Below are 14,651 nucleotides of genomic sequence, written 5' to 3' on the forward strand. Positions count from 1 at the left end.
TATTTAATAGCAGAATAGTAAAGAAGTTGAATAGACTGAGAGAATTGTAAGCTGACTTACATCCATTTTATACATGGAGTACTTTTTTTAATATTCAGTGTATCGCAGAGTTACCAGAAGTCAAGTATGAACATGTTTGACAGCACAAAAACATGAAAATTAGGATGTAAAGACATAAAGACTGGTACAAAACATATTCTACATGCCCTCTTCTTTTTTAATCTGTACACTCTGTCAGTGTGTCGACTTCATGCAGGTCCTCCAGCTCTCCTTCTCTGCTCCCCTCATTGCTGGTTTTCCTGCAGGTGACAAACACTCCATCACGCTGAAGGAAGGTCATTTTTCTATCTACGCTCGCCTCATAGATGCACAACAGAGACCAGCAAGCTAACACAAAGCATTCAACAACAAACCTGTGTGTGTGTGTTTATTTTAGGTACAGCTCAGTGTTGAGCACATCGTGTTGTCTCTCTTTAATCCTCTTAAGGCTGGACAAACAGCTGATGAGCTGTGCAGTGTATGAAGCATGTGAGATCAGCCTAAATGCTTTTAGGAAATTTACCTCAAGGAAGGATGAAGCTGAGGCGAAAACCTCAGTAAGCCCCAAGAACCACTGCAAGAAGGAGATGTCATGTAAGAGGCTGGAATCCATCAGATTATAGTACAGTTCATGATGAACACAGATCATCGTTTCTCCACTGACTAGTGATAAATTGAAATGTCCCAAAACTGTAGGCAGAGAAGTATAATATTTAATCACTGAAGCACCATGCCACAGTGCACCATCCTTCCAAGAAGATCAAATTTAAACATTTTGATCTTCTTCTTCAAGCCAGCACCCAACTACACTATGAAATATTCATTTGTAATGATAGCATCCTCTTTACACCATTCTTTATTGTTTTAATGCTCAAATCTTGTTGCAAGTTGTGTCAGAATACCACTTGTTATCTAAGATATCAACATTTATATATCATACAATGATCAGCCTGATCTGGGAGACAGCAGTGCTGTGTACTGTAGTAGTAGTGGTGGTGGTGGTGATTTTGCAATTGTGGAAAAGATGTAGCTGCTTCTCCGCATCACACAAAAGTGTAATTAGCTGTGTCAGTGGGCCCCCTACAGCTCAGACTGGCCTGCTAATGGAAAACAACAGCAGCACAGCCATTATTACTGCTGCCACAGGGGCTTCCATTTAGCTTTTCATGACAGAATAAAAGCTTTTATCTCCCTGAGTGTGCTGTTAACTTCAGGACCAAAACCAAATAAACACAAAATTAGAGCTAGTCAGTATTTAAGCATTAGTGGTGGATCCAATATGTTGTATTTAATGTGTCAGGTACAAACTATGGTAGCTGGCTCAATCTATATTGTTTATATGCTCACTGCTTTGTTTTGCTAGGGGCCTAATTGCAAAGCAGGCAGGATTTGTAGAGCAGGGTACTTACGTAAGTAGACCTCCAGGGGCAGACATGGACCTCTCCGACCGTCTGCCATGGAACTCAAACGGATTACTGAAAGACCGCTTCCTCAGCATGGACTTCACCAGAATCTGCAGTGGACATCACACAATCTCAATGAAAATACAAAAGACGTCTCAACAACAAAATACACTTTTTTAAATGTCAAGTGTCGCTTTCTGGGAGACTGCAAATTGTTTAATTATGTTATTTAATCATGTCATTGTCCTTTCATATATATATATATATATATATATTTCATCAAATATTGCTATTTTACAACTTTTCCACAGTGAACTGAAAAATGTTATACACACATGAAATATGTTGTGTCTTTTCACAAAAAAAATGTGTGATTTAATGCACTGAGTCAGGTGTTTTTAGCAATTCTTGAAAGAGGTAAATGTAAATATTGGGAATTGAAATACACAAAGCAGCAACAGGCTGTGGAAACAGTGAGGGTAGATGGTGAGCAGAGAGGAAGTAACGCAAGACTCACCATAGTGGTAAGGCTGGGGATGAGTTTGACGCTGTTCTGCAGCTCCTCCTCAGTGACCTCCACTGCCGTGCAGTGTTCCTCCTCCAGAGGGAGAGGATTCGTACCGTTCTCTGTCACCCACGGATGTAGCTGTAAACAAACATGCATAAAAACTGCCAGATTATGAAAACGGTGAACATATGGGCTTTTGTAGAATATTAATCAGATGTAGTCATTTCTCTTTCTGTGACCTTAATTTGAGGAATGGTGATTCTTGTTTCAGGGTTTTTATCCAGCATGCATTCAATGAGCTCCTTCAGTTCTTTACTTATCAATGGTCTGAAAAACAAAAAGAAAACCAAAATGTCCATGTGATTTTATATACGCTTTTGCTAGTCATTGCACAAACTGGGTGTGGGTACAAAATAGGGCTGTAGCCATTTTTACATGTCACATACAGGAGTAACTACAATCATCATTCTTTTGTGTAATGCATTCATTTCGCCATTGGATCCATCAGTAATGCTGTTAATTTCACATGTGCTTTAATAATACAGTCTGTAGTTTAGGGGTCTATTTAACATAAATCAGGCTCCAGCAGATCCCCGTGACCCTGGTTAAGGAATAAGCGGGTATAGAAAAGAGATGGATGGATGGATTTAACATAAATCATTGTTGAATTATATATCATAATAACAATAGCAACAAGTTAAGAAATTGGTCTATACTTTAAAAAATTTGTTCCTAGCAGGCAAAACAGACATACCTTGCCTCAAATGCTCAGCTATAGAAGGGTTCTATCTATCAGTAGTCTAGGATTTGAATCCATACTGACTTGACGCTGTAGCATAAGAATATAAATCCTGTTACATACTGTAATATCACAAGCAGCTGTTCTGCTATTTTAATGTTTCCTGATGTTTGCTTACATCTCTGGAAACTCCACAGGTTTGTTCTTGATCTTGTTGTGTAGAGAGACAATGTATTCATCATAAAAAGGGCACTGGAACAACAGACAAACTCAAATGATTAAAATGTTGGGTTGGCTTTTGTGTCTACATGAATTTTTCTGTGAAGTTGCTTACCTTCCCAAAGACAAAGCAGTACAACGTGACTCCCATGGCCCACACGTCTAATGCCTGGTAAACAGATAGTAATTCTCAGGGATGTGTGGAAGATCTCAGTACACTTTTGGACAGTATCACAATATGATGAGTCACAATCAGAACATATGTGAAGAAAAAGTGTCGTCTCACCTTTCCGCTGAAGCTCTGCTCATGCTCAGTCACCGTCTCTGGGGCCATGAAGGCCGGCGTGCCCGCAGTGCTCGAAAGGCGGGCGTCTGTCCCCTCAAACTCATTGCTAACACCAAAGTCCGCTATCTTGACATGACCATCATCCCCCAGCAACAGGTTGGAGGGTTTAATGTCTCTATGGATGATCTTGTGGTAGTGCACTGAATAAGAAAAACATCTCAAGATATCTCTATATAGAACCTCCTTAAGAAACTCTGGTGCACTGGTGCCAGGACATAAGAAATGTATAAACCTCTAATTATTGGTGTGTATAATGTAGTTTTGCACAAGAAGAGATTTTCAAGTCCATATTCATATTTTGTCAGTTGTCATTTGTCAACAACTGTGATTTCCCCAATGAAGACATAGCCTATCTTATGATATTAAAACTGTGTTTTACTATATATTGTCTATACAGTAGCATCCAGTTATGGGTGTACACAAGAGGAGTTAAAGTTTTTGATGAATGTCTATAATATACACATGTATGTGCTTACTACTACACTAAAGTGTGTTATTATACATTTTTTAAACATTTACAGTATATTCTGCTTATAATATCAAGAAAGTGGGACATAAAGGAAAATGCTGCTGTTTTTATTCTGCAATACTGTAAACTTACAATACTCTATTCCCAGGACAACATCTCTGAAGTAAAAGCAAGCCTGCTCCTCTGTGAAGGGGTCATCTGTAGGAACCTCCATCACTGGGCTAGTTAACGCAAGAGGTGGAGAAAGGCATAAAAAAGTGATGAAATGTGTACACTTTGTCTAATAGAAGCCTCACCACCTTTTCAGCTGCTGAGACCAGCTCTACTCAGAGCTTGACAGAAAATGTGAAAGTCCTTACATAACATACCCTTTTGTCATCAGTTCGAATGCTTTAGGATAAAAAAAAAATCAGACTTTACTTACTTCTGCCTTTTGCACAGGGATACAGTTAACAGCTCAGTTCAGCTAATCCACAGTAAATAAATCAATCCCTACCCATATGAAGCCCATCTCCATCAGGATCATCAAGCACCTGCGAGGCAAAATTTCTTTAATATTTGAATTGTATTTTCATGTATTTTGTTGTTTTCTTCTGTTGTTGTCATATTACACATAAAGATTACATCCACAGGTTTTTGCACATTAATTTATTAAAATGACCATTTCTTCTATGAGTATTTGTAATATCCACCACAGTTTACCTCCACCCATCCCCATATCCTGTGTATCCATGTACTCATGTACTGTAGGTAAGTGCAACTTTGTTTCTTTTTACTTCCCATTATTTACATCCATCCATCCATTATCTATACCCACTTATTCCTAACCAGGGTCACAGGGATCTGCTGGAGCCTATCCCAGCTTTCTTTGGGTGAAAGGCAGGGGTACACCCTGGACAGGTCACTTTATATTATTTACTTTACTTTATTTGTCCACAGAGAAATTCACAAGCTACCCAGAATTATGTAGAATAACTCCAATTATAAATACTCTATACAGGGTAGTTCATATGAGCTCCACCTTTACCAACTGTGACGTTAAAGTTATGAACACATTTGTATTTGCATCAGTATTATAATCCAATAATATAATGTATATTATGTTAAATGTGCCACTGAATACTTTTACTTTTGGTACTTCATGTATATATTGCTGTAAATACTGTATCGTACTTCTGCTTAGGAAAAAATTTGAATACAAGTACTGTGTAACTTGTGATATTCATACTTTCACTGAAGTAAAGGATCTTAGTACTGTTTCTACCACTGCTGTACTCTGTGATCTGTCTATTGAGGACTGAGTTGTCATACTGACCTCCACTAGCCTAACAACATTGTGATGGTCCAGTTTCTTCAGTATGGCGATCTCCTTGTACACTCTCTCCAGGGGCAGCACGGCTTTAGGGAACGGGTCCTGCTGGGAGTTTGGTCCTTGAGGAGAGAGGCGGCCTGAAAGTAAGCACAAACACACACTGAACATAGCACTGCAACAATGATAAAAACTCATCAGGCATATAAATGCTATTAGAGATAAAGATTTCCACTCACGCAAAAATCCACACTGCCTCATCAGTTTCTTCTTGGAAACTACTTTCATTGCCTGAATAAGTACAAGATAAAGCAAATACTGGTTGGACAAACTGACACTTGGATTATAAATGCACCATTTATGAGCTCAAACTTACGTAGTACTGTTCAGAACCTTCATCATAGGCTAACTTCACCACACCATATGAACCCTAGGGTGTAACAGACACCATCAGTCACCTGGATTACTGGACGTTTATGTTACTGATCTAATGTTTATTAATCACCTTTCCAATCTCTTCCTTCAGTTTATACTGGTTGAGCTGGACACAGTCCTGCACAAATTGAAGAAAGAATTCAATCAGTGAAGCATCTTATGAAAAACATGAAAGATGCTATTGTCAGGACTCCTTACATCGGTGTCTGTGATGGACACACGTTTGGTCTCGATTGTTGGCTGTCTGGCTATGCGGCTCCCCCTCTCCTGCAGAGACATCTTCCTGTCTGAGAGGTGAGCTCTGTTATTGCTGACAGTCCTCGGTGCACCGGACCTGTAGCCATTGGGCGGTGTCACACGGTTTGCAGCCACATTCATGGCTGCCACCAGGTCAGCCAGCTCACTGTGGTAATCTGAGTCCAGGTCCGACCTGCAGATGGTGTTGCCACTCATGGTGGTCAGTCCTCGTTCACTCACAGCAGGACATCTCAGAGGCAGCTTGACAGAAGAGGACGAGTCCCTGAATAGAGAGACATAAAATAAGACAAAGAACAAGAAAACACTTTACACTGGAATTTCCATTTGAAAGGCAAGAGGTCACCTGAATCATTAATTACCTTTTGCCTTTCATGGCATATGGTGTTGTCGTTGTTGTTTTTGTTGAAGACGCTAATCTAATGTCTGCAGCTGCAGCTATACATGTCCAGTGAAAAGTCAAATCCAAGAGAGACATAAAATAAGACAAAGAACCATACACCTGGATTGTAAAGATTTGGAACTTGAACCCCACACATTCACATTTTTATCAAATCTAGACTCAGGAGCCTCAGGGGTCACCTACAAAACAGCAACCTTTTTAGTGCTAGAGATTAAATTCATACTTTGTCATTTGCTTCATCACTTTTCTAGTCTGTATGGTTCCCTTTTTAGGAACTCACATTTTGATTGCCAAGCTGACATTCACTCAAGCAAGTTTCAAATCTCTGCAAACACATCTTCATAGCCACTTGTCTCCCAACCTACAGACTGACCTTTGTATCTATTGTGTTGTCCTGGATTTTAAAAACAAATACACATGAAATTAGAAATCTCTTCCTCTGACAACAGTGTAGCAGGAGGTGACGTTCAACTCCTTATTAGCACTACTCACTGCAGTCTAAAATACGACATGGAGGCTGAAAAGCTTCTTATGCAACAAAGCAAACAGCTTTAACAGAGTAAGTAAATTCACAATACTACACAGGTCCGATACACACATTTACAAAACATTTATGCCTCTGCAGTTTGAAAGCAGGATAAAATATGAGGTAAATCATTCACTCACACAGTGGAGTTGTCCAGTGTTGAGAATGGTGATTAATGTGCATGTTGTCCTGCTGCTCTCTGGTAAGGAAACTCCTTTATGTCTCAGTACAGGACTTTCACTGATGAGCAGGGACCTCAGCAGCCCTTGTCATAAGGATTAACTGAGGCTCTATATAGCTGAGGCAGAGTTATTCTAAGGGAGGCCAGCAGGGGACACCTGCATAGTTGGCTGTGTTGACTCTGCCAGGCTCCACCCCTTTCATCTCAGACAGCACATGGCCAAACACCATGGGTCACACATGTTTAGACATGTTTGTCAACATGATGTCAATAACAACACATTAGGTTGTTGTTGTTTCTCTTTAACTAGCATCTGTTTTTCTGATAAATATATAAATTGTGTACATACAATGTCTGAAAGCAGTAAAACTCACATTTGGAGGTTTTTCATCTGCTAAGTAGGAAAAATGATATCTTTAATGCACTAATCGTTGGAACACGTCATTTTCATGTGCAGGACCATGCAGTAGAAATCTGTAATATTACACGGCTGAGATTTGTTGACAAGATGAAAACGAGTAAACAGGTGGTTAGATTTGGCAGACTGGTTTTTAAAAATTTTAAAAATCATCATATTCTTCAGTGCATTATCAAAATACAGTAATCATAATCTACTCATTCAGCTAATCAGTTTGCTGTTCAAGCACTAGCAGAGCAGACTCTCTCTTTCTATAAAAAGTGGCTGCACTCGGACATGCCTGTACAATTAGAAGTGTTTAAGAAAACACTTTTACACTGGAATTTCCATTTGAAAGGCAAGAGGTCACCTGAATCATTAATTACCTTTTGCCTTTCATGGCGTATGGTGTTGTTGTTGTTGTTTTTGTTGAAGACATTTATCTAATGTCTGCTCGTACTGGACTTTGCATCTGCCTTTGACAACATGCATGTAGACCTATCTTTTGATTGGGAAAAATGAATAGAAAACTTGTGATATAGATGGATTTTCCATCTTTCAGGGTCAGAATGGTACCTTCGAATGTTGTATCTTGGTTTGATAAAATTTACTCAGACACATGCTTCTATTTTGATCTATACAGTTCAGTTCTGTTGGCCACAGCTGCTTGGTACTGTATGAAAAGTTTCTTCTTCTCTTTTAAGCCCTGCAGCCATATTATAATAATTATTTGCAAAGTGAATCACATTATTACCTGTTTACTTTACCTTAATGCGACTTTCGTGTTTTATTCATAAAATACATTAAGATGGAAATGCTACTGTCACATCAGTTGCAATATATGTGAACATTCATGGTACATAATATAACACTTGTACTGTGGAACTGTTTTTCCAGCAGTGTTACAGGATAACCTTTATAAGGAAACCTTGGCGCTTTAGTCTATGTGCTGGTGTAGCTCAGTGGTTACTTCGCTAATTCAGTGTTTGAACTATGCGTCTCCCTTCGCGGGATCAAACCACGGGCGCTGTCCAGTGCTTTTTTTTCATGTTCTGGCCTATTGTCGTTTACTCTGTTTTTCATTTTTAGAAACACCACAGTGGATGTGATTACACTCAGCTAAGTTTAAATAATGCCGTCTAACTTCCAGCTGAGACCTCAGTCAGAACTACCCAAACAACCGGTCTGTACATTTATCTATGCCGAGGTGGCAAGAGTTACCTCTTCCGGTTGTAACGCTAACTTTCAAAATAAAATATCTTGACGCTTGAATAAGTATATCGAGTTGAATATGCGGCTCAATACGGGATAGGAAAAAGAAGCAATATAACATTATAATATTATTCCATCAACCTACCACTGGTATCATGTCATCATCGTCAAACTTTATTACGGACACACAAAATGAAAATGCAATAGCACTGTGAAAGTGTGTGGAGACAGTTTCCGGTATTTGTCAGTTTATGAATGCTTCTTACAGTTTTGGCAGTAGGTATTTATCAATCTATTTATATTGGAATGTAGTTTACATGTGTAGGTACATAGGTATTTAATTATCTATTCAGACATCATACACCCAGCTGTACACCAACAAAACACCAGCTGCACCTGCACACACGTGCAAAAAAAAAAAAAAAAAAAAACAGAAGACAGCAAAAAGCAAAACCCCACAGACAGTATATGTACAAGAAAAAATCACTAGCAACATATTTATGCTCTTAGGCTCCCTGAAGACAGTGATGTATATATTCTGTGTCCTGATATGGACACAGTTTTTCAGCGATTGACTATTTGTAATTCAATACACCATCAAAGATGCTGGTCAGAGCTTTTTTTCCATCCAAATAAGAAGAACGTGTGTTGTCAGAAGATCATAGGGCAAAGTTTTCAGTGCCTGACAACACCAGAAAAGCGATTAAGATCTGGGAACATTTTACTGATGGTTCAATGGTTCTTCTTGTTTGCCCATGAAAGTTCGTTTAACTATGATAATCATTTTTGCTTGTATTTCTCATGCATGTATTTATCAGCAAAATGCTTTTTCTGGAGCTCTTTTCAAGTCATATTCACAGATATGTGTTTGCTAGGTCCAAATCAGTTCTTGACCTAGCTTGAGAAATTGTGGGTTGTGTCTGCGGGATTGGCTATGTGAGATTTTGTGAACCAGGGGTGTAGCTGCATCTGCTCCAGAGTGGCACGGTCCTTGGGGTTTACAGTTAAACAAAGCTTCAACAAATCTTTGCAGTCTGTGAAAAGAGAGGACAGAAAAAAAAGAAAGATTACACAGGAAACTGCAGTGATTGGTTGGATCATTCATTCATCATCTATACCCACTTATTTTTATATTGTGGTCACAGGGATCTGCTGGAGCCTATCCCAGCTCTCTTTGGGTGAAAGGCAGGGGTACACCCTGGACAGGTCACCAGTCCATCACAGGGCCACATAGAGACAAACAACCTCACACACTCACACTCACTCCTATGGGCAATTTAGAGTCACCAATCAACCTGACATACATGTTTTTGGACTGTAGGAGGAAACCAAAGTACCCAGAGAAAACCTATGCAGGCACCAGGGAGAACATGCAAACTTCACACAGAAAGGTCCCTGCTGGGTTTTGAACCAGGAACATTCTTGCTGTGAGGCAATAGTGCTAACCGCGAACCTACAGTGCTGCCCTGGTTGTATCTTATGGAATAAAGAAGCTCTGCGCACTTTTAATACCAAACTACTGGTCCTGCAGTGACATCAGCATTGTGTTACCTTGGGATAGCTGACTGTTGAATTCAATTTTCTTGCGGAGGAACTTGGAGGTGGAGAACTGTTCATATCCATCCAACATTTCATAAAGCAGTGCACCCAGCTGCCAGACTGTAGCAGGACCGGCCTCATACATCCCACATATATAAAACTCAGGAGGCGCATATGCAGAGGTTCCTACAATCCAGAAGATAAATTGAGGCAGAAAGAAACAAAAGATGAGGAGCAGGCTCAGATTTAAATGAAAGCTGTGGCTCAAGTGCAGCAGCCAGGCAACACACCAGTAAAGGAGTGGTATGGTTTCTTCATCCACACGCAGCCACATCCAAAGTCTATGACCCTCACTCGAAGGACATTGGAGCTGGTTTCAATAAGAATGTTTTCTGACTTTATGTCACGATGGAAGACTCTCTTTGTGTGCATTTTAAGGGCTGCCTCCACCAGCTGCTTCATGATGGTCTGAATCAGGGATAAAGAAAAACAGATGAGTGGTGAAGAATGGACTCTAATGTGCTACTGATCCCTGTGAATGCAGCAGCTTTCCAACAAACAAGGTCTATGTAGCAGCTGTTTTGGAGCTTTCGATAATGAGTTACCCAGTTGGCATAAAAGTGTAGGTGTTTCTGTCCATTTTAACCCTAACTCAGCTACTCAGCGATCCTAAGGTCTTTATTTAGGTTTCTTAACTTTGACCTTCAGGTATATAAGTTGTAACTGAACCCTTTATTAATGATAAATAAATGATTGATCAGCACTGTTTCAATTGGTTATGAACAATCAATAAAAACAGGATGTGAGTTGACAGGTTGTGAAATCCTTTTACTGTTGTTTATCTGACTTAAGGCCTTTCTTATCACGTAGCATCTGAACTACAAGCCATTGTTCCTATACCACTCTTCTAAAGCTTGGGACAACTTTGTGGATCCGTTCTCCACCATATTCTGTACCTTAGCCACGTCCTCTTCCAGGGGACCATTGTTGTTATCAATGTAGTTCAGCAGGTCCACACAGGGCACTGGTCTTTCCATGACCAGTAGAACTTCCTGGTCCAGATCATACCAGTCTAACAGTGACACTGCTGCAGATTTGCCTACGGACTGTGGTCCACCTGCCACTTTCTTCATGAGGAGCACCTCTATGGGAATCATATACAGCTTCCCATTCAAAAGCTAAAGAAAAAAAAATCCAGAGGGAAAACAGGCTTTTAATAGGAGTGCTTAATTTCAGCTGCAGGTGCTGAAGTCAGATTAAACCACTCACCACAGGTCGACGCTCCACATCTTCTTCAGGGATGTGTTTGATCGCAACCTACAGTACGGAACCATGAGTACACTGGTTAGTGCTGGTGTATGGTGATGGTGACTGTGTGTATGTGTGATGTGAGAATAGCTGTTATACTTACTGGAAAATCATCAACTTTTCTTATACCAGCATACACACATCCAAAGCCTCCTTCTCCAAGTTTGTTAAGCTGCAGGTACTTGGCCTCAAAGTCGGCTGCACATACAAACACAGATATCACAGAGATGTTTTAGTTTAGCGATTAAGAACATCTGTTGACTATATCACTACTTCTTATCATAACTCCTTAATGCCTGAAGTTAGGTTGAGCACTATGGTTCACAAAATTAATAATAAGTCAGTTTTGTAAGACTGTAGCCATGTCATCACAATAAGAATCCACTTAAAGTAAATAAACAGGACTATTAAAATGTTATCCAACCTGAGTCTAAACTAGACTTAATTTTAACCTGAACCCTGAATTCAAATCATAATCCTAGTCAACTTTAGTAAAAGGTTCTGTTCCATACAAACAACAGCACAGTCATTTTCTTTCACTCTACCTCACTTACCTCTGCTGCTGTTGACTGAGAGGGATGGGCTCTCATTGTGCTGTTGGGAGGTCGATTGGCCACTGGAGCTTAAGGACAGATCATAGGCATTCTTTCTCACCATCCTTGGAGTTTGTGACTCTGGCAGGTGCTTAACGCTGTCCTTCTTCTCACTCCCACTCACTGTGACATTCTCCACTGACTCTCTAGTGTTGGTGTTACCAACTCCACACTTCTTTCTGGGTTTCAGTATTCTGGTGGTGGCCTTTCTCTTGCTCCCGTTCACCATCACATCCTCCACTGGCACCCCAGTGGGTTCACTGATGCAGGCGTTGTTGCTGCATCCCTGCTTCTCTTTGGGGATAGCTTCTTCAGTCCCAGCATCTTTCGTGGTCCCCTTGGCTGCTGCAGCTTCCACTACCAGCTCAAAGGGGTCACTGGCAATTCTCTGTGTTTTTCTGGGTGACTCCTGATTTATACTGGCCTTCCTTTTAGTAGCTGTCACCCTCTGATCATCTCCCAAGCTGCTGTTGGGTTTTCTGCTCTCTGCAAATAATATAAACCCAGTAGTGAATTTTCAATCCTATTATTTACTTAAGTAATTAAACATACACTTGAACCACAGACAAAAAGACTTCATAAAAGCTTATGCTCAATGCACAACTTCATCCTTGGGGATTGAATAAAGTTTTATCTTATCTTATCTTATCTTATCTTATCTTATCTTATCTTATCTTATCTTATCTTATCTTATCTTATCTTATCTTATCTTATCTTATCTTGTTGTTTACCCTCCACTCACCTGAATCATTGTCAGAGGTCTGAGAAAACTGAGGCATGTCGCTCTGTAATTGTGCTCAGTACAAATTTCTGAATAATGATGTTGTGAATATCAAGAAGTTGTGTTTAACTCTGCTGATATATGGAAGGTGAGTGAGTTTCTGTTCCTCTGTGTGTTCTGAGATTCTTCTGTGTCATTTGGTCACCCAGGTTCCATTCTATGACATCACATCACACAGGCTGAAATAACCATGGTGACAAGATCATTCTTGAAACCACTGGTCCCAGATGGCACGAGTGGGAGTAATGATTAGATTAACTTTATTCATCCTCAAAAGAATATTCTGGAAAGATACAGATACATAGGATGGACATGGACAGTACCTCCGTTGGTTGCCCACGGATAATGGGGAGCTGGGTGCCATTGATAGTTGGTGCAGTTTTCACCATGTGCTGTAGTGCCGAATTGACCTGGGTCAGTACTTATATAATGTGTATCAGATTAGCAGAGTTAGCAGCCCTAACCAGCCAAGCATTATCACAGGGACACATTATTGCTTGACCTTCTCTCACCATGTGTGAAATGTTTATCCTCATTACTGTACATGTTTCAGTAAAAATGCAGCAAAAGCAATGTTTCTGTTACTGGCAGCAGTTTTAGCATTAATAAATCTAAGTTTAATTTGTTTATACAATACAGAGCCTTGTACTGATAATGTACATGACAAAGGTGCTCAGTGAGAGGTGATTCAAACATTTCATTGAATAGAGTCATGCCCCATCCATCTACTTTGAGCTGTAATTTGTGAGAGATGCTCATATTATTATGTCTAAGACAAATAAATGTTCTTCCCTTTATATGGCACATCAGTTGACAAACAGTGTAGCTGACAGGTGAACTGGAGAGAGAGTTTTCAACATCAGTGCAGTTCTTAGTTTATTGCACGTTTTTAGTATAACCACAGATTTCTAATGCACCAGGCAATCTTTAATTAAAGTCATTATGTATTTATTCATCTATTGCTCTAAGGTTTTCAAACACAGTAGTTTTCACGAAACCTTGTTGCATATGTAAATAATTTCATCTTCTGTTACCCTTGACAGAAGATGAAATGGCTGGAATATCATGAGCCTAAATCCCTTTCTCCACACACTATGCATACAAAGCAGACGCTGCAGCACTCACCAGCTCATATTTATAAAGCCAATTTCCACTCATACATGTTATAGACTTACTGGTGGAGCTCAGTGGTTACTCTAAGCTTATTGTTGCAGTACTTTGAATACAGTTACCAGATTCAGCTAACCACTATGGGTTGGAAAAGGCTGATATTACCTTTCTAGTGTGTTAGTGTTAGCATTTTGCTAATGTCCATTCAGCCCGAGATCCTGAATTTGCCTTTGGGGATGAATAAAGTTTATTTTATCTATACCCGCTTATTCTTAACCAGGGTCACAGGAACCTGCAGGAGCATATCCCAGATCTCTTTGGGTGAAAGGCAGGGGTAGACCCTGGACAGGTCACCAGTCCATCACAGGGCCACACAAAGACAAACAACTCTCATATTTACATTCACTCCTATGGTCACCAATCAACCTGACATACTTCTTGTTGGACTGTGGAAGGAAACCAGAATACCCAGAGTAAACCCATGCAAGAAAGGCAAGAACATGCAAACTCCACACAGAAAGGTTATGTTGCAAACCCAGGGCCTTCTTGCTGTGAGGTAATGGTGCTAACCTTTCAGCCAATGTGCTGCCCTCCTTATCTTATCTTAGCTTAGCTTAGCTTAGCTTAGCTTATCTTATCTGCTAGGCAGCAACATCACCGTTGTCAGTGAGTGAGCTGTGTGATTCATATCAAGTGTATCTAGAAACTGTTTTGTTTCACAAAGACGAGTAAATGTTATATTAATGTAAGTTTATGGATTTGTTTTGTTGTATATACTACGTATATAAGCATTTTATACAAATACCCAGACTTAATTCTCACATTTTTTATATTTCTTGTTTCACAAATTCTTATGTTTGTGGAGCGATTATTACTTTG

At 39.8% G+C, this 14,651-nt stretch overlaps 2 protein-coding genes across 2 annotated transcripts; both read right to left on the reverse strand.

The window, feature by feature from the left end:
* Window positions 1-6,922, reverse strand: camkk1b (calcium/calmodulin-dependent protein kinase kinase 1, alpha b). The gene is made up of 17 exons (XM_026293085.1): window positions 6,792-6,922; window positions 5,666-5,987; window positions 5,538-5,585; window positions 5,409-5,462; window positions 5,272-5,323; window positions 5,039-5,172; window positions 4,220-4,256; window positions 4,092-4,113; window positions 3,856-3,944; window positions 3,195-3,394; window positions 3,024-3,077; window positions 2,868-2,941; window positions 2,190-2,277; window positions 1,960-2,088; window positions 1,449-1,552; window positions 563-613; window positions 1-299 (listed from the first exon to the last, which is right to left on the reverse strand). The coding sequence occupies exons 2-17, from the start codon at window positions 5,918-5,920 to the stop codon at window positions 218-220; spliced, it is 1,473 nt and encodes a 490-aa protein (XP_026148870.1). The 5' UTR covers window positions 5,921-5,987; window positions 6,792-6,922; the 3' UTR covers window positions 1-217.
* Window positions 6,923-9,335: 2,413 nt separating this feature from the next.
* LOC113134547 (serine/threonine-protein kinase pim-2-like) lies at window positions 9,336-11,478 on the reverse strand. Its single transcript, XM_026313992.1, has 6 exons — window positions 11,392-11,478; window positions 11,250-11,297; window positions 10,937-11,158; window positions 10,271-10,448; window positions 9,993-10,166; window positions 9,336-9,475 (listed from the first exon to the last, which is right to left on the reverse strand). The coding sequence occupies exons 3-6, from the start codon at window positions 11,135-11,137 to the stop codon at window positions 9,336-9,338; spliced, it is 693 nt and encodes a 230-aa protein (XP_026169777.1). The 5' UTR covers window positions 11,138-11,158; window positions 11,250-11,297; window positions 11,392-11,478.
* Between the last annotated feature and the right edge of the window lie 3,173 nt (window positions 11,479-14,651).

This window comes from Mastacembelus armatus, chromosome 13, assembly GCF_900324485.2.
Source record: "Mastacembelus armatus chromosome 13, fMasArm1.2, whole genome shotgun sequence".
NCBI lineage: Eukaryota > Metazoa > Chordata > Actinopteri > Synbranchiformes > Mastacembelidae > Mastacembelus > Mastacembelus armatus.